Raw genomic sequence first — 21,879 nt, forward strand, 5'->3', positions numbered from 1 at the left:
CTAACTTTCTATCTTAACCATAACCATTAAATGCTAAAACAAACCATCATCATACTATTGCTGTTTGTATCAGGGTGGGTGGGTCTAGTGGTGGGAGCACACACCCACAACCACAATCATTGATTGTTTGACACCCGGTCACAGTGTTTGTTTTGGACTTTTACCGATACGAAATGTAAATATATTACACATATGGCTATAACATAACGTACATTATGTATTTTTCCTGTGGCCGATTAGTACTACTTCCTCTCCTCTTTCTGATGAGGCTGTGTTGTCTCGTGTTCAAACCTCTACAGCATCGTCCCGTCACGCAGTTCTGCTCACCAGCCGGACTTTGTGCTCCTCCTCGATGACGAACAGCCGGTCTCTCTGGATGTAGAAGTCGGCGCAGTCCAGTACGGCCTTCAGCGGGACCAGGCCCACAATCTGGGAGCCCACTACGGGCAGGTGCAGGTCCTGTGTAGGGAACCCGGGAGAGACCATTAATATACAATGCGTGGGGAAGAGACGATTAATTATATATATATATATTTAAGGCTGTGAAAGTTAACGCGATATTAACGCGTTAATGCACAATTATTTTAACGCCACTATTTTTGTAATGCACGATTAACGTTTATTTTTTTTTATTTTTTATTTTTTTATTGATCTTTTTCCCCCTCCTTTTTCCTCCGATTTTCTCCCATCCCAATGTTAGTCGTTATGCCAATTCCCAATCCCCTTCCTGGTCGCTGTGCACTTACCCCCTACCCCCCACAGTCGGTCTGGGAGAGTGGAGGCTATCACGTGCTTCCTCCGACACACGTCTAGCCAATCAACCGCTTCTTTTCACCTGGCAGCGCGGACTCTCACTGAGAGCGTGTAACGTGTGGAAGGATCACACTACCGCCCTTAGATCCTATCCGCGCTTAGCAGGCGCCCCGACCGAACTGTAGGAGTCGCTGTTTACAACGACCCGGACCCACCCCGCCAGCTTCTCCCACCCTCTAATACAGCCAATTGTATTAGTGTGAACGGCCAGCCAAGCTGGTCACAACCCCGGAGCTGTGAGCTGGATTCGAACAGGCGAATCCAGCGTCTCCGGAGTTGGTGACGAACGCAATCTCCGCTACGCCACCTGACCGCCAACGTTTATTTTTTTTTAATAAATAATAAATAATGTTTTTGACCACTCAATCATTTGATCACAAGACATTTTCTACAATAGTTATAGGAGTAATTCTTCCATCCCGGCAATTACACGGCTGCAAGATAGACCCCCAAGGCCACGCTGCTCCCCGACCCTGACCTCCGCGTCTCGGCAGACCTCCTCGTAGACGGTGTGGACGGGGGTCAGCTCGTAGTCCAGGATGTTGGTGGACACCTGGGCCAGGTTAGCCTCCTCCAGGTACCAGCCCATGCCCTGGACCTTCTTCAGTAGACCTGGCTGGGGGGCAGAAGGTTACAGTCCAAACTTTACACACCATATCACTGTAAGGAGGAGGAAATGATTCACACATCCTTATTTGAAAATGCCTTATTATCTCTGTGTTCCCAGTCACTGTAAGACTGGTACTGTATAATGTAAACCAAATGATATACATACAGTGTGTAATGTAGCAATGTGGTTGGACCAAGATTGTACTAATATGGAAATAGTTGAGATAGGCGTTACAGGTGCATCAGTCAGAACAAACCGGCTCAGAGACAGTTTCTTCCCCAGAACCATCACCACCCTGAACTCTAACATGCACTAATAATTCACCTGTCCCCCTCCTCCCACACTGTGCAACATCCTGATGTGCAATATCCACAGTGCAATACCCACCCACTACCGTCTGACACTGTGATTGTTATTTGTGTATTGCTATTCTGTATATTGTTGTTATTTTGTATATTGTACAGGACTGTAACATTGTCTTATTGTATAGCATTTAATGTTTCTGTATAGTATTTTATGTTTATCTTTTATTACTTGTGATTTTATTACTGCACCTTAAGTTTGAGTCCCAAATCTCGTTGTATGCAAATATAATGACAATAAAGTACAATCAACGTAAGATTACGAGTCAGAATTTACATGTTTGAATATGTATACTATCAAGTAATATGACTCTCTTTGTCTATGAGAGATATAAAAATGTATGTACCCTGTTCTCTCTCTATCTCACCCTCTCTCCTCTCCTTCTCTCCCCTCTACTCTACCCCCTCTCTCCATTCTCCATTCACTCTTTACTAATGGAATTATCATTTTTATTCCACTAACTGTATGGATCCAAATTGTAATAAACGATCCTATTGAACTTTAGAAATGGTCTCCTAATCTTTCTGACGTTCATTTCAATATCAGTATTCCGGTTTGTATTCTTAATACCTCGGACCACGAATCTTGATTTACATCATAACACATCATTACAATAACGTTTTGGCATCCGAAAATTACGTTTATTATCACATGACAATAGGGGTGTAACGGTACACAAAAAACACGGTTCGGTACATACCTCGGTTTTGAAATCAAGGTTCGGTACGGGTTTTCGGTACAGTGGGGGAAAGTTTGGCTTTCCATGTTCCACTCAGGGGTGATGCAGTGTGCAGTAACTAATTGTACTTGTAGGGCTGTCAACGAATATTCTATATTGAAATTAATAATCGACTTGTAATTTTTTTTTAAATAATAATAATTATATTAGATTGTGAAAAAAACAGCCGTTCGGTACGGTACGGTACACACTGAAGCGGTTCGGTACGGATACGTGTACCTTTACACCCCTACATGACAACGAACCCTGGCAACAAAGAACCATATAAATTCATTATTCTTTTGGATTAGGCCATTTATTTGCAGTTCAAGTTTTCAAGTTTTGTTTTATTTGTCATGTATAAAGTACATGTACGTTACAGTGCAATGCTTGGTTCTGCATGAGCCCCTGAGAATGTGCTTCATACAGTAAAAAAGTAAAAAGAAGTTGTGAAGTTGATCCTTAATTAACACTTAAAGAGTGTGAATGGAATACATAAAATGAGGACCACGGGCGGATGGGTGGCGCAGCGGACATTGCGCTCGTCACCAACGCAAGAGACACCGGGTTCGACTCCGGCTGTCGGCGTTGCCTCCGGCTTGGGCCGGCCAACATACTAACTCATTGGCAGAGTTAGCGGGTGGAAGTCGATGGGTGGTAATCTGGACGTTGTGGACAGCGACTCCTACAGGTCGATTGGGGGACGCCTGCACAGCAGAGACAGGAAATGGCGGGGGTAGTGTGAGCCTCCCACACGTTACACCTCGCCAATGAGAGTCCGCGCTGGCAGGTGAAAAGATGTGACAGGCTGTCTCCACATGTATCGGAGGGGACATGTGATGCAAGGCTTCTATCCTCCCTACAACCGACCAGTGGGGGGCATATGCGAGCAACGTTCAAGACAGGGGAGGGGAGAATTGGCACGGCAAATTGGGATGGGAGGAAAAAATAAAAAAAGAGGAGAAAAAGTGGATCAAAAAAATTAATAAAATGAGGACCACACAGACTCAACCCACACAGAATTACATGGGATAATCGGTCATTTAGCGGTGGAGTCTGCGCCATCGTCCTCATTTAGCGGTGGAGTCTGCGCCATCGTCCTCATTTAGCGGTGGAGTCTGCGCCATCGTCCTCATTTAGCGGTGGAGTCTGCGCCATCGTCCTCATTTAGCGGTGGAGTCTGCGCCATCGTCCTCATTTAGCGGTGGAGTCTGCGCCATCGTCCTCATTTAGCGGTGGAGTCTGCGCCATCGTCCTCATTTAGCGGTGGAGTCTGCGCCATCGTCCTCATTTAGCGGTCGAGTCTGCGCCATCGTCCTCATTTAGCGGTCGAGTCTGCGCCATCGTCCTCATTTAGCGGTCGAGTCTGCGCCATCGTCCTCATTCTTGTCCAATGAAGTTCTTCAGATTATCGGGCCTAAACAAGCTATTCCGAATGGTTGCCCTTTGTGATGTGAATAAATCAGCGTTGTCCTTTTCTTTGGAGCCAGGAACACTATTTGGTGTGTTACTACTGGTGTGGTTAATACAAGGCACTGGGAGATCAATAATTAAAAATAGATTCAGTTTCTTTGCAAAAAACAACGTAACAAACATGTGTAAAAGTGTTGAAAAGATACACAATGTGTTAGTACTTTTTTACTCTTTTACTCTTTTACTTTTTAAAGATTTCTTTTACTGTAGCACAATCTCAGGAGGCTCATACAGAAGCACTTTGAGCTGCAATGTCTGTATGAAAGGTGCTGTACAAATTACGTTTATTATTATTTTTTCTTTTTTAAACTTTATTTTTTTTAGCGTTTATCGCTTTCCTGGTCAAGCATGACCGACAGTTGCAGGGTGAAACGGGAGAGAGAGCAGGGGGAGACATTCGGCAAATGACGGCGGGTCCGGGAATCGAACTCGGAGTCAACCAGATCCGTGACGCAGCACGGAGTCCCGCGCGAGCGCGGTAACATGGTGTGCTACTGGAGCACCCGCGTTTATTATTATTATCATTATTATTTACAAAAATGCACAATGTGTACGTATTATAAATCAGTACATAAATCAGTTGAAGTAATTGATTGAATATAAAAGTCAGAAGAGAGTGTTTAATCCGTGTACTTGATCTTTGCCCCGGCCCTGCTCCCTGATGTCCAGAGCGATCCTGTGGGCCTGCTCCTTGGTGCTGAGGAGGTTGATGTTGAAGGCGATGAGGAACTTGCGTGCTCCCGTCACCGTGGCGCCCCAGCAGGCCACGAAGCTGGCCGGGCCGTAGTCAGGTGACCACTCCTCGCGCTTCAACTGGGGAGGGGGTTACCGTCAGTAACAGATATTTTTTTCATACATATAAGACAGAAACACAGGACAAAAAAAATACAATCAACCCCCTCCATTCCCTAATTATAATTTAAATTGACATTCACATAAACCATAAAAAAATAGATAAAAAGTAATACAGTAAAAGGAATTAAAGGAAATCATACAAATTAAAAACCCTCTTCGGCCTCTCTACATTCATCTGTTTTCCTTTCCTGTCCCTAAACTCTCCTTTCTCCTATACCTCTTTCCTTTAAACGGACACCTTTCAAGAACCTTATAAATGTCGCCCATGTCCTTTCAAATTGTTCTGTTTTTCCCTTTTGTATGTAGATTAGCTTTTCCATTGCCAAATTCTCTGGCACTTCCTTTAACCATTGTTTAGATCCTGGAGATGTAATATACTTCATGTAGTGTGTCCACGAGGGACTGTGTGTATCTGTCTGGGTGTCTGTGTCTGAGTTGAGTTGAGTTAAAAGGTGCCATAGGTAACATTCAGCCACTAGATGTCGCACTAGAGCACCAGCATGTCATTTATCCAATCAGGTGCGTTCCACGTGGGGGAAATGGGAAGTAGGGAGGGGATACATGCCTGCAACATGTAAACAACAACATTCATTTTGGACACGCAAACCTTTTTTAAATGATAAATTCATTCATTCATATTTTTTTGTATTTGAAAGCAATACTTTTATTCGGCACCTTCCTAAAAGCTCTGTGGATGTATTATTTTTTTTTTTAAAGATTACTCCACTTAAAATGTTTATCTATAGCACCTTTAAAGGGGACCTGCATTGCTATTCCTAGCACTATTTGGGCAACTTTACGCAATTCCTGTGAGTCTATGGAAGACATCTGTAAGGTTTATTTAAAAAAAAAATCATTGTTTTATATTTCTAATGGAGTACTCAAAAGCATAATTTTCCAGCCTCAAGATTTCAGCCTGTTATTGGCTGGGCTCCGCCCATAAGCACTTTCAGTGACAGTCATCCACACAGTCTGCGAGTGGCAGACAGAGAGAGAGAGAGAGAGAGAGAGAGAGAGAGAGAGAGAGAGAGAGAGAGAGAGAGAGAGAGAGAGAGAGAGAGAGAGAGAGAGAGAGAGAGAGAGAGAGAGAGCACTGTGTAAACACAGCTGCGTGCGAGGTACGCAGGTCCCCTTCTCTTTCTCTCTCTCCATCTCCCGTTTGAGGAAGTCTTCCACTGTGCCGCGCTAGAACTATAGACGGAGCGTTAGTTTGCTCCCGAATCGAGAGAGAGAGAGAGATAGATAGAGAGGGGGAGAGAGAGAGACAGACCGAGAGACGACAGCGCGACGCGCGTGTGTGTATGTGTGCTCTGTCGCGAGGGTCTATCTGATTCTCCCTCTCTCTCTCGCTCGCTCTCTGTCAAACCCTGTTTGGTGCGCTACAACCACAGAGCCAATCGGATCACTATCCGCTCCATCCTCGCCACGTGACGTCACCATGCGAGTCAAATCAGAATGACCTAATTTTTTTCGACCAGGAAATGAATGACCTGAATGACAGCAATCCGCCAATATGGTATTTAGAGACACAAACACATTGATACTAACTCCTATTACTATAATACAATGCTAGACACTGAAAAAAGACATTTATAATGCATGTCACCTTTAAGTTAAGTTAAGTTAAGTTAAGTTATACTGTATTAATCCCTGTGGGATAATTATTCTCTGCATTTGACCTATCCTAATCGCTTAGGAGCAGTGGGCAGCCACAGTCAGTTAGCTCCAGTTCTAATGCCAGTGCCTTGCTCAAGGACAATGGGAGGAGTGTGTACCTAGCAAGCATGTCTTTTATATGGTGTGGGAGGAAACCGGAGTACCAGGAGGAAACCCACGCAAACAGGTGGAGGACATGTGACCTCCACACAGAGAGAGGACATGTGACCTCCACACAGAGAGAGAGGACATGTGACCTCCACACAGAGAGAGGACATGTGACCTCCACACAGAGAGAGAGGACATGTGACCTCCACACAGAGAGAGAGAGGACATGTGACCTCCACACAGAGAGAGGGCATGTGACCTCCACACAGAGAGAGGACATGTGACATCCACACAGAGAGATAGGACATGTGACCTCCACACAGAGAGATAGGACATGTGACCTCCACACAGAGAGAGAGGACATGTGACCTCCACACAGAGAGAGGACATGTGACCTCCACACAGAGAGAGAGGACATGTGACCTCCACAGAGAGAGAGAGGACATGTGACCTCCACACAGAGAGATAGGACATGTGACCTCCACACAGAGAGAGAGGACATGTGACCTCCACACAGAGAGATAGGACATGTGACCTCCACATAGAGAGAGAGGACATGTGACCTCCACACAGAGAGAGGACATGTGACCTCCACACAGAGAGAGGACATGTGACCTCCACACAGAGAGAGAGGACATGTGACCTCCACACAGAGAGATAGGACATGTGACCTCCACACAGAGAGAGAGGACATGTGACCTCCACACAGAGAGAGGACATGTGACCTCCACACAGAGAGAGAGGACATGTGACCTCCACACAGAGAGAGAGAGGACATGTGACCTCCACACAGAGAGAGAGGACATGTGACCTCCACACAGAGAGAGGACATGTGACCTCCACACAGAGAGATAGGACATGTGACCTCCACACAGAGAGCAAGGACATGTGACCTCCACACAGAGAGATAGAGGACATGTGACCTCCACACAGAGAGGACATGTGACCTCCACACAGAGAGAGGACATGTGACCTCCACACAGAGAGAGAGGACATGTGACCTCCACACAGAGAGAGGACATGTGACCTCCACACAGAGAGAGAGGACATGTGACCTCCACACAGAGAGAGAGGACATGTGACCTCCACACAGAGAGGACATGTGACCTCCACACAGAGAGAGAGGACATGTGACCTCCACACAGAGAGAGAGGACATGTGACCTCCACACAGAGAGAAGACATGTGACCTCCACACAGAGAGAGAGGACATGTGACCTCCACACAGAGAGAGAGGACATGTGACCTCCACACAGAGAGAGAGGACATGTGACCTCCACACAGAGAGAGAGGACATGTGACCTCCACACAGAGAGAGAGGACATGTGACCTCCACACAGAGAGAGAGGACATGTGACCTCCACACAGAGAGAGGACATGTGACCTCCACACAGAGAGAGAGGACATGTGACCTCCACACAGAGAGATAGGACATGTGACCTCCACACAGAGAGAGAGGACATGTGACCTCCACACAGAGAGAGGACATGTGACCTCCACACAGAGAGAGAGGACATGTGACCTCCACACAGAGAGAGAGAGGACATGTGACCTCCACACAGAGAGAGAGAGGACATGTGACCTCCACACAGAGAGAGAGGACATGTGACCTCCACACAGAGAGAGAGGACATGTGACCTCCACACAGAGAGAGAGGACATGTGACCTCCACACAGAGAGAGGACATGTGACCTCCACACAGAGAGAGAGGACATGTGACCTCCACACAGAGAGAGAGGACATGTGACCTCCACACAGAGAGAGAGGACATGTGACCTCCACACAGAGATAGAGGACATGTGACCTCCACACAGAGAGAGAGGACATGTGACCTCCACACAGAGAGAGAGGACATGTGACCTCCACACAGAGAGAGGACATGTGACCTCCACACAGAGAGAGAGGACATGTGACCTCCACACAGAGAGAGAGGACATGTGACCTCCACACAGAGAGAGAACATGTGACCTCCACACAGAGAGAGAGGACATGTGACCTCCACACAGAGAGAGAGGACATGTGACCTCCACACAGAGAGGGAGGACATGTGCCCTCCACACAGAGAGAGAACATGTGACCTCCACACAGAGAGAGAGGACATGTGACCTCCACACAGAGAGAGGACATGTGACCTCCACACAGAGAGAGAGGACATGTGACCTCCACACAGAGAGAGAGGACATGTGACCTCCACACAGAGAGAGAACATGTGACCTCCACACAGAGAGAGAGGACATGTGACCTCCACACAGAGAGAGAGGACATGTGACCTCCACACAGAGAGGGAGGACATGTGACCTCCACACAGAGAGAGAACATGTGACCTCCACACAGAGAGAGAGGACATGTGACCTCCACACAGAGAGATAGGACATGTGACCTCCACACAGAGAGAGAGGACATGTGACCTCCACACAGAGAGAGGACATGTGACCTCCACACAGAGAGAGAGGACATGTGACCTCCACACAGAGAGAGAACATGTGACCTCCACACAGAGAGAGAGGACATGTGACCTCCACACAGAGAGAGAGAGGACATGTGACCTCCACACAGAGAGAGAGAGAGGACATGTGACCTCCACACAGAGAGAGGACATGTGACCTCCACACAGAGAGGACATGTGACCTCCACACACAGAGAGAGAGGACATGTGACCTCCACACACAGAGAGAGAGGACATGTGACCTCCACACAGAGAGAGAGGACATGTGACCTCCACACAGAGAGAGAACATGTGACCTCCACACAGAGAGAGAGGACATGTGACCTCCACACAGAGAGGACATGTGACCTCCACACAGAGAGAGAGGACATGTGACCTCCACACAGAGAGGACATGTGACCTCCACACAGAGAGGACATGTGACCTCCACACAGAGAGAGAGGACATGTGACCTCCACACAGAGAGGACATGTGACCTCCACACAGAGAGAGAGAGGACATGTGACCTCCACACAGAGAGGACATGTGACCTCCACACAGAGAGAGAGAGGACATGTGACCTCCACACACAGAGAGAGAGGACATGTGACCTCCACACAGAGAGAGAGGACATGTGACCTCCACACAGAGAGAGGACATGTGACCTCCACACAGAGAGAGAGGACATGTGACCTCCACACAGAGAGAGAACATGTGAACTCCACACAGAGAGAGAGGACATGTGACCTCCACACAGAGAGGACATGTGACCTCCACACAGAGAGAGAGGACATGTGACCTCCACACAGAGAGGACATGTGACCTCCACACAGAGAGAGGACATGTGACCTCCACACAGAGAGAGAGGACATGTGACCTCCACACAGAGAGGACATGTGACCTCCACACAGAGAGAGAGAGGACATGTGACCTCCACACAGAGAGAGAGAGGACATGTGACCTCCACACAGAGAGGACATGTGACCTCCACACAGAGAGAGGACATGTGACCTCCACACAGAGAGGACATGTGACCTCCACACAGAGAGAGGACATGTGACCTCCACACAGAGAGAGAGGACATGTGACCTCCACACAGAGAGAGGACATGTGACCTCCACACAGAGAGATAGGACATGTGACCTTCACACAGAGAGAGAGGACATGTGACCTCCACACAGAGAGATAGGACATGTGACCTCCACACAGAGAGAGAACATGTGACCTCCACACAGAGAGAGAGGACATGTGACCTCCACACAGAGAGAGAGAGAGGACATGTGACCTCCACACAGAGAGAGAGGACATGTGACCTCCACACAGAGAGAGAGGACATGTGACCTCCACACAGAGAGAGAACATGTGACCTCCACACAGAGAGAGGACATGTGACCTCCACACAGAGAGAGAGGACATGTGACCTCCACACAGAGAGAGGACATGTGACCTCCACACAGAGAGAGAGGACATGTGACCTCCACACAGAGAGATAGGACATGTGACCTCCACACAGAGAGAGGACATGTGACCTCCACACAGAGAGAGAGGACATGTGACCTCCACACAGAGAGATAGGACATGTGACCTCCACACAGAGAGATAGGACATGTGACCTCCACACAGAGAGGACATGTGACCTCCACACAGAGAGGACATGTGACCTCCACACAGAGAGAGGGGACATGTGACCTCCACACAGAGAGAGAGAGGACATGTGACCTCCACACAGAGAGATAGGACATGTGACCTCCACACAGAGAGAGAACATGTGACCTCCACACAGAGAGAGAGGACATGTGACCTCCACACAGAGAGAGGACATGTGACCTCCACACAGAGAGATAGAGGACATGTGACCTCCACACAGAGAGAGGACATGTGACCTCCACACAGAGAGAGGACATGTGACCTCCACACAGAGAGAGAACATGTGACCTCCACACAGAGAGAGGACATGTGACCTCCACACAGAGAGATAGGACATGTGACCTCCACACAGAGAGAGGACATGTGACCTCCACACAGAGAGATAGGACATGTGACCTCCACACAGAGAGAGGACATGTGACCTCCACACAGAGCGATAGGACATGTGACCTCCACACAGAGAGAGAGGACATGTGACCTCCACACAGAGAGAGGACATGTGACCTCCACACAGAGAGAGGACATGTGACCTCCACACAGAGAGAGGACATGTGACCTCCACACAGAGAGATAGGACATGTGACCTCCACACAGAGAGGACATGTGACCTCCACACAGAGAGCAAGGACATGTGACCTCCACACAGAGAGGACATGTGACCTCCACACAGAGAGAGAGGACATGTGACCTCCACACAGAGAGAGAGGACATGTGACCTCCACACAGAGAGAGAGGACATGTGACCTCCACACAGAGAGAGGACATGTGACCTCCACACAGAGAGAGAGGACATGTGACCTCCACACAGAGAGAGAGAGGACATGTGACCTCCACACAGAGAGAGAGGACATGTGACCTCCACACAGAGAGAGGACATGTGACCTCCACACAGAGAGAGAGGACATGTGACCTCCACACAGAGAGAGGACATGTGACCTCCACACAGAGAGAGGACATGTGACCTCCACACAGAGAGAGAGGACATGTGACCTCCACACAGAGAGAGAGAGGACATGTGACCTCCACACAGAGAGAGAGGACATGTGACCTCCACACAGAGAGAGAGGACATGTGACCTCCACACAGAGAGAGAGAGGACATGTGACCTCCACACAGAGAGAGAGGACATGTGACCTCCACACAGAGAGAGGACATGTGACCTCCACACAGAGAGAGAGGACATGTGACCTCCACACAGAGAGAGGACATGTGACCTCCACACAGAGAGAGGACATGTGACCTCCACACAGAGAGATAGGACATGTGACCTCCACACAGAGAGAGGACATGTGACCTCCACACACAGAGAGAGGACATGTGACCTCCACACAGAGAGATAGGACATGTGACCTCCACACAGAGAGAGAGGACATGTGACCTCCACACAGAGAGAAGACATGTGACCTCCACACAGAGAGAGAGGACATGTGACCTCCACACAGAGAGAGAGGACATGTGACCTCCACACAGAGAGAGAGGACATGTGACCTCCACACAGAGAGAGAGGACATGTGACCTCCACACAGAGAGAGAGGACATGTGACCTCCACACAGAGAGAGAGGACATGTGACCTCCACACAGAGAGAGGACATGTGACCTCCACACAGAGAGAGAGGACATGTGACCTCCACACAGAGAGATAGGACATGTGACCTCCACACAGAGAGAGAGGACATGTGACCTCCACACAGAGAGAGGACATGTGACCTCCACACAGAGAGAGAGGACATGTGACCTCCACACAGAGAGAGAGAGGACATGTGACCTCCACACAGAGAGAGAGAGGACATGTGACCTCCACACAGAGAGAGAGGACATGTGACCTCCACACAGAGAGAGAGGACATGTGACCTCCACACAGAGAGAGAGGACATGTGACCTCCACACAGAGAGAGGACATGTGACCTCCACACAGAGAGAGAGGACATGTGACCTCCACACAGAGAGAGAGGACATGTGACCTCCACACAGAGAGAGAGGACATGTGACCTCCACACAGAGATAGAGGACATGTGACCTCCACACAGAGAGAGAGGACATGTGACCTCCACACAGAGAGAGAGGACATGTGACCTCCACACAGAGAGAGGACATGTGACCTCCACACAGAGAGAGAGGACATGTGACCTCCACACAGAGAGAGAGGACATGTGACCTCCACACAGAGAGAGAACATGTGACCTCCACACAGAGAGAGAGGACATGTGACCTCCACACAGAGAGAGAGGACATGTGACCTCCACACAGAGAGGGAGGACATGTGACCTCCACACAGAGAGAGAACATGTGACCTCCACACAGAGAGAGAGGACATGTGACCTCCACACAGAGAGAGGACATGTGACCTCAGAGAGGACATGTGACCTCCACACACAGAGAGAGGACATGTGACCTCCACACAGAGAGATAGGACATGTGACCTCCACACAGAGAGAGAGGACATGTGACCTCCACACAGAGAGAGGACATGTGACCTCCACACAGAGAGAGAGGACATGTGACCTCCACACAGAGAGAGGACATGTGACCTCCACACAGAGAGAGGACATGTGACCTCCACACAGAGAGAGGACATGTGACCTCCACACACAGAGAGGACATGTGACCTCCACACAGAGAGAGGACATGTGACCTCCACACAGAGAGAGAGGACATGTGACCTCCACACAGAGAGGACATGTGACCTCCACACAGAGAGAGGACATGTGACCTCCACACAGAGAGAGGACATGTGACCTCCACACAGAGAGATAGGACATGTGACCTCCACACAGAGAGGACATGTGACCTCCACACAGAGAGCAAGGACATGTGACCTCCACACAGAGAGGACATGTGACCTCCACACAGAGAGAGAGGACATGTGACCTCCACACAGAGAGAGGACATGTGACCTCCACACAGAGAGAGAGGACATGTGGCCTCCACACAGAGAGAGGACATGTGACCTCCACACAGAGAGAGAGGACATGTGACCTCCACACAGAGAGAGGACATGTGACCTCCACACAGAGAGAGAGGACATATGACCTCCACACAGAGAGAGAGGACATGTGACCTCCACACAGAGAGAGAGGACATGTGACCTCCACACAGAGAGAGAGAGGACATGTGACCTCCACACAGAGAGAGAGGACATGTGACCTCCACACAGAGAGAGGACATGTGACCTCCACACAGAGAGAGAGAGGACATGTGACCTCCACACAGAGAGAGAGGACATGTGAACTCCACACAGAGAGAGAGGACATGTGACCTCCACACAGAGAGAGAGAGGACATGTGACCTCCACACAGAGAGAGAGGACATGTGACCTCCACACAGAGAGAGGACATGTGACCTCCACACAGAGAGAGGACATGTGAACTCCACACAGAGAGAGAGAGGACATGTGACCTCCACACAGAGAGAGGACATGTGACCTCCACACAGAGAGAGAGAGGACATGTGACCTCCACACAGAGAGGACATGTGACCTCCACACAGAGAGAGGACATGTGACCCCCACACAGAGAGAGAGAGGACATGTGACCTCCACACAGAGAGAGGACATGTGACCTCCACACAGAGAGAGAGAGGACATGTGACCTCCACACAGAGAGGACATGTGACCTCCACACAGAGAGAGAGGACATGTGACCTCCACACAGAGAGAGAGAGGACATGTGACCTCCACACAGAGAGAGGACATGTGACCTCCACACAGAGAGAGAGGACATGTGACCTCCACACAGAGAGGACATGTGACCTCCACACAGAGAGAGAGGACATGTGACCTCCACACAGAGAGGACATGTGACCTCCACACAGAGAGAGAGGACATGTGACCTCCACACAGAGAGGACATGTGACCGCCACACAGAGAGGACATGTGACCTCCACACAGAGAGAGGACATGTGACCTCCACACAGAGAGATAGGACATGTGACCTCCACACAGAGAGAGAGAGGACATGTGACCTCCACACAGAGAGAGAGGACATGTGACCTCCACACAGAGAGAGAGAGGACATGTGACCTCCACACAGAGAGAGGACATGTGACCTCCACACAGAGAGAGGACATGTGACCTCCACACAGAGAGAGAGGACATGTGACCTCCACACAGAGAGAGGACATGTGACCTCCACACAGAGAGAGAGAGGACATGTGACCTCCACACAGAGAGAGGACATGTGACCTCCACACAGAGAGAGAGAGGACATGTGACCTCCACACAGAGAGGACATGTGACCTCCACACAGAGAGAGAGGACATGTGACCTCCACACAGAGAGAGAGAGGACATGTGACCTCCACACAGAGAGGACATGTGACCTCCACACAGAGAGAGAGAGGACATGTGACCTCCACACAGAGAGAGAGAGGACATGTGACCTCCACACAGAGAGGACATGTGACCTCCACACAGAGAGAGGACATGTGACCTCCACACAGAGAGATAGAGGACATGTGACCTCCACACAGAGAGGACATGTGACCTCCACACAGAGAGAGAGGACATGTGACCTCCACACAGAGAGGACATGTGACCGCCACACAGAGAGGCCTCCCTTTGTGTTGTGAGTGAGTGAATGAATGTACTGTATGTATGTATGACTGTGTGTTCACACTTCTGAGTGTTTGTGTGTGTCTGAATGTGTGTTTGTGTGTGTGTGTGTTGTGTACATTGCTGTACCTTCTCAGGCAGAGCCTCATATTCTCCATGTCTCACAGACGGGAGGCTCCTCCTGTTGTCCTTGCGCGCCGCCTCACCATAGAGATACACTGTGGAGAAAAAGATATTCATCATCACTAGAAGACGTCTTTAGTTGTCAGGCAGATGAACCCTTTCACTACCACACAACAAAGGGTTAACCCTTTCACAACCACACTACAGAAGGTTAACCTTTTCACTACCACACTACCAAAGGGTTAACCCTTCTGTTCTGAAGGTCCAGATTAACACTGAAAGTCTGCGTTTATTATTTTGTATAACTTATATGTTGTTTATATATATAAGATATATATTTTTCATGTCATCTGTTTGCCTAACAGGATTCATCATTCGCTTATTTGTATATGTCCCATTCTTAACGCCGTAGCTGTGCCAGTGCGCGCGCCCCTCTAGACATGTTTCAGAACATGTTCAGACATGCCCGGACAAGTGAGAGAGCGTATTGATCTGTATGGGTGAACAGGCTGAGTCCACACAGGAAAACTAACAGAGTGAGAGAGAAGTAACGTTTGGCGCAGTTGTAAACAGGACGGCCAGGCAACGTATCGTTATTAGAGAGCCGCACGGCTACTTAGATACAACCCTAATATTGTCGAGCCCTTATTGGCACAGTATAGTGACTTGTGTAAGTGAAGTAACGTGGAGAAACTTATAGTTGAACCCAGCGACGTTCTGGACATAACTACTCATTGAAGACCTCCTGCGGGTTAGCTTTAAGTACAAACGGAGCTAACTAGCTATCATCCATGCCAACGGGCTTTCGAACTAATAGCTATTAATCCTGCCATCGGGCGCTAGGAATACAAGGACCGGTCCGTACGAGACCCTTTCCTCCCCAGCGACGACCGGATTATCCTAAGTGTGTCTGCAGCCCTCTGGAAGTAGGAACTCCAGAGGACCACCGTCTCCAGCCACCATCTTGCTTTTCCCTGTGACGCTTCGCTCCGTCTCACTCCATTCAGAGCTCCACCGGTCGGGTACCGGTAGTATAGGAACTATCGTTACCTCTGACGTTGTTGCACTGACATTCTATTATTAAAGGAGAGCTGTGTTATATAATATGTATGTTTACTATTAACATTAAAATGCTTGTTCAACTTGTATCCCTGTCCCCGCGCCGTTAATAGAGTGTCCGCCATTTTGTGTACTTATACTGTCTGGCCATTAACATTCTTTAGCAGTGGTTTAATCTAAATACAGTCAGGGTTGTGTAGCCCCTTAGCTACACCTTCCACTGCTTCACTACCACACGACAAAGGGTTAACCCTTTCACAACCACACTACAGAAGATTAGTGAAAGGGTTAACACGCACGTGAGATCTGTTCTGCATGTTTTTTTCCATTGGGTTTATCTTATCGGGAGGGGAAACCCTTGCGAGCACAGGGAGACCATGTAAACTCAACGCAGAGGGGCCCGGGAGATACCCCCACCTGGGTATAACCTGGTCCCCAAGTGGGAATCGAACCCAGGACCTTCTAGCTGTGAGGCGACAGTGTTAACCACTACACCGCCGTGCCGCCTACCACTTACCACTACCATGTGGTAACGCAAATACGTAATCATTGGTAATACATTGAGATAACTGGGGTTCTATTACGTGTTAGCTCCGCTCAGCGTCTATTGCACATATCTCACTCCAGTGCATGTGCACTGAATAAAAACTCACAAATGTACCTTTACATACCAACATCCGTCTGGCCACACCCCCATCCGCCACCTATATAAGCAGGGGTGTGGCCACACACTCACCTCCTTTTTCACTTTCACCACAAGAAAGTGCCTTGTATACCAATCACTTTGACGAATTAAGCTGAAGAAAGGAGAACAGAAGAGCAAGGAGATACGTTGACGTTATATCTTTGTTTGCTCTCTCACTATTTTCGAGAAAATACGGCGATAATGTCTTCGTCACTGGGGTGTCTGGAAGATGATGATCATTCTGACCTCCACCGGCTTTTTCGTATTAGGGGCTCGCGTCGCTGGTCTACTCCCCACCTGCAGTCCTCCAAAGCTGCGGCTGGATAGGTATTGAACCTCCGGTTCTACAGCTGGACTGCAGGAGGCGCCGGCTGTTTGTGAGAAGCTGGTTGCCTCTGGGCTGGGTGAGTGATGTTTTGCTATGCGGGCGCCGGTTGTATTGCTAATGCTATGGGGGTTAGCTGCACAATTTTACGAAGGCCGGCCCTGGATTGGGGTCCTCTGTTCGGCCTCTTAGGCGACGGACGGAGGATCCTAGTTTGAAGCCCATGATGGTCAAACTAGTGGGCCGCGACCAAGATCTGGTTTAAACCCGGGGTCTCTGGACGAGCGGATTCTTCTCTGTCCCGTGTAGGCCCCATCTTTCAAATGAATGAAAGATTAAACCCTAAACACGAGGAAAAGTGGGTCTGGATCTTCGTTATCGGAAGTTCCATGCTCAAGTCGGCTGCAGCCCATACGGGAATTGTGCCGACTCCGCTGTATGTCTGTTAAATCACAGTTGAAAACTGTGTTGACATTTCTTTTTCTCTTCTCTCTTAGGATGAGCAGGGACTCAGACGGCGGCCTGTCTGAAGTGTGGCTTATTATGTTCTTGTGTACAGTTCAGGTGATAGCTGCTTAGCTTGCGTGCTAGTTGTGTGGCCTACCTGTTAGCCAGTCAGCTGTTAGCTGCGGCGCTAGCCCATTGCGTTCACTAGGCTAGGAACGTTAGCTTGTTGCTATCAGTCGGGAGTTGGTTGTTAGCTTAATGCTACACTGTTGAACGTTACTGTGAGAATAACAAGCCTTAACACTCTGACTACGATGTCATCTTTGACAGAGGATGTTAGTCGACCCTACACCGGGTGCCCGGCCAGCGAGGACTTCGTCAACATGGAGAACGGCGGCTGGGTGGCGCGTCGGGCATTGCCCTCGTCACCAACGCAGGAGACGCCGGGTTCGACTTCGGCTGTCCCCGTTAACCAGTGTTTGCAGTCCTCTCAGCCTGCGCTCAGGGTGTAGGTAGGAGTCCTGCTGGACTTAACACTTCTTCTTTCCTTCCCTTCTAAATGTTTTGTTGTTTTCCAAAACGTATGTTGCTGCAATACATTGAGGATACGACGCGTGTTGTGTGTGAATTGTCTTGTCACTGGTATAAGTTCTCTCTACCTAGAAAATCGGCGTTGTTTTTTACATGAATAAAAATGAACTGGTTTAGTTGTGATGAGAACATGTGTGTTCATGTAACGTTAGTAACGTGGTTGAGCTCACAACTAAGTGGGTTGTTTACCCTGCAAAGCTGTGCTTAGTGACATGTGATCGAAGAGTAAGTCCTTCTCTCAGCCTGTGATGACAATGAACAGGTAGCGTGTTCACATATTAACAGGGGTACCTGTTCAACCTGGTCGTATCAAGGGTAAGGTGGGAAGGGGTGACCCCCCCGGTTTCCCTGGGGTTTCCCCCCCGCCCTCCTCTCAAACATGTTTTGTTTACAATATATTTTTTTTTTGATCCACTTTTTCTCCCATTTTTCCATATTTTTCTCCCATCCCAATTTCGTATCATCCAATTCAACCCTCCCCTGTCACGAACGCTGTTTCTTGCCTCCCACAAGCCGGCTGCAATGTGGACTAAGTCATACATAGCACAAGTCCCCTCCGGTACTTGAGGTAACAGCAGTCGCATCTTTTCACCTGCGCAGCTCGTTCTCTCAGTGTCGAGGAGTAACGCGTGGGAGGCTCACGCTGCCCCCGACACTTCCTGATTTTACTGCGCAGGCGCACCAACCGACTTGTAGGAGTCGCTTGTTCACAACGTTCGATCCCCACCCTTCAGTTTTCCCTCCCCGTAATACGGCCAATGTGTATTACTGCGGACGACCAGCCAAACTGAAAAACAATGTGGAGAGCTGGATTCGAACACGCGAATCCTAGCGTCTCCACACTGGTGGCGAGTGACTTGTCCACTACACCACCTAGCCGCCCTTGTTTACAATATATTATGTCACTATGTTTGTGGGGATACGGTGTAATCCCTCAATTTAAACTGCTGGGGTTGTGCTCCTGCTTGAGAAAAAGATTTTTTCATAGGGAAAAGGTTGTTTTGGTCGCTGTCATATGTGCTTAGCAAGGCCTGTGGCCAATACATAATCGAGGACTTATGTCTTCTCTCGTTATGAAAAACGGCATTCCTCTGTAGTGAGAGTGTACTTTTGCCTTTTTTGTTGTGATGAAGGGTTGTGTGTGTCGTTAAGATCCACAACAGGGTTGAGTGTTGGCCTACAGAAGCACATGTGTACTGTAAGTCTGGTACCGGGGCTCTTAAAAGGGCCCTCTCTTGGTCTGTGTTTTTTCTTTGTAAAAATCAGATGGCTGTTTTCTCTGGGTCTGTGTTTTTTCTTTGTAAAATTCAGATGGCAGGTTTCGCACATGGGTCTATGTGAAGCTGTTGAACGCTTCATGTAGCATGCTATGACTGGTGTCATGGCTCTACTTTGTCATTACATCGTATCAGGGGTGAGGGGTCGTAAATCAGGGGTTATTCAGGCTCCATGTTATGGACCTCTGTTACAGGGAGTTTCAGAGCCTCCTCTTCGGGGAGTTCAGAGCCTCCTCCTCAGGGAGTTTCAGAGCCTCCTGTGAGTTCAGACCAGTGGAGGCTGCTGACCAAATTTTTAGGTGAAGCACAAATTATTATATTATATATTAAATTATATATATATATATATATATTTTTTTTTATTATTGCAAAACAGAAGTTATTAAAAGTCAGTACTCAACACACAATGCATAATGAAACTAACAGTCAAGGTGGCTAAAATTACATGCAAGTACAGAAACAAGACAAAAAAAAGTCTATAATAATATTTTACCGTATACAGTGTATATCCAACGAAATTAACAATTATACAAATGCCTTATACAGGATATACCCCTAATACCTATTTTCTAAAACCCTACACACATATGCTCCAGCTCGAACCCCCCCCTCCCGGACCCCTCCTTGGATAGTACCTCCATTATACCTCACTCCTAACCAGACACTACCATTATAAGCTAGCTTTTATTCTCTCCACCACTTCTAACCACATTGACATTTTGGATTCGTTGAGACCCAGAATTCTTGCTGTAGATATTTCTTGGTAAATCACATCGAGATATGTAAGAGACCAAACTTTCCGGCACATTTTTTCCGGTTGAAACCAGCGTGATGCGATCAGTTTTTTAGCTACTGTGATACCCGATAAAACCAATCTCTTTAGCTGTGGATTTACTGCAAACTCAAAAACATCATTCAAAAGCAATACAGAGGGGTGTACTGGTATATTCCAAGATACGAGTTTTGATAATTGATGGGTCACATCTTTCCAGAATGCTTTAACTGGTGGGCAGTCCCAATACATGTGCATAAATGTCCCTTTGTCTCCATTTGTACATTGGGAGCATTTTGAGTCTTGTTTCAGGCCCATTCTGTTCAGTCTTATAGGAGTCAAGTATGTCCTGTGAATATAGTTAAGATTGATTTGTTGATGGTCCGGGTTCCTTGATTTAAGACGGACATTTGCCCATGCTTCTTGCCAATCAAAGTCACTTTCCAGGTCTGGTATATCCCTCCTCCAGACAGTGTCTAGTTGGTTTCATACGAGGACGTTAGTAATTGATAATAAAAACCTGATACAAAACCTCTCAATGTTTCTCTTTCATAGAAGAATTTGTGGTATCTGTGGTGTTCAACTGGTATGTCTAATGGAACACTGTGAGACCTCAAACATAGGCGTAACTGTATGTAAAAAAGCCATGTGGACTCTGTGAGGTTAAACTTTGTGCATATTTCTCCATAATTACAAAAGCCTTGGTTATTAAAAATATCCCCTAAATATCCCCTAATCCATTAAGAGTGCATTGTTATTGAATATGGGAGTGTGATTATGCCATTTTTGAGGGTTAGGATATTTTTTTTGTGTTTCCCGCCATGTTCGGATTGCATGGGTAATTATGGGGCCAAATTATATATAAATATAAAAATATAAATTATATTTTTTAAACATCCCCAACGCTGCAACACCCCCATTTCTCCCAGGTGTCAGGCTCCTCATTCGCTTCCATTCATTTTGGGGACCATGTTTAAATATCATCCTTCTGAAGTATAAACAAACTATACTGCTGTGACGATTTCAATAAAACAGACCTTTCTGAGTCAATGGTATGCAGTGGTGTTGCGCAATATGTCGGGGCCCCCCCGCAGGGCAGACCACTCCCCTAAATTAAACCAAGCAGACCATGGCTTGGCTGCCCGATCAAACCAAGCAGACCATGGCTCGGCGGCCCGATCAAACCAAGCAGACCATGGCTCGGCGGCCCGATCAAACCAAGCAGACCATGTACAGTATACAGTGGCTAATATACTATCAATACTACTATTGAATATACATACACTATTCATTTCATTTACACTATACATTTCATCAAACCAGCATGTCATGTCTCCCTTAACTGTCGGTGAAAAGAGGGAGAACTACAATGACCAGAATGCCT

At 48.0% G+C, this 21,879-nt stretch overlaps 1 protein-coding gene across 1 annotated transcript in view; it reads right to left on the bottom strand.

Annotated features, from left to right (window-relative positions):
* ftcd (formimidoyltransferase cyclodeaminase) overlaps nt 1-21,879 on the bottom strand; it is a gene marked incomplete at its 5' end in the record, with an annotated part of 67,250 nt that overhangs the window by 33,216 nt on the left and 12,155 nt on the right. Inside the window, 4 exons of the mRNA XM_084312650.1 lie at nt 328-459; nt 1,292-1,429; nt 4,611-4,790; nt 15,346-15,434. Of these exons, the coding sequence (XP_084168776.1) occupies nt 328-459; nt 1,292-1,429; nt 4,611-4,790; nt 15,346-15,434 (539 nt within the window). The remainder of the gene's footprint in view (nt 1-327; nt 460-1,291; nt 1,430-4,610; nt 4,791-15,345; nt 15,435-21,879) is intronic.

Source organism: Notolepis coatsorum, assembly GCF_963971535.1.
Source record: "Notolepis coatsorum genome assembly, chromosome: 1".
Taxonomy (NCBI): Eukaryota; Metazoa; Chordata; class Actinopteri; order Aulopiformes; family Paralepididae; genus Notolepis; species Notolepis coatsorum.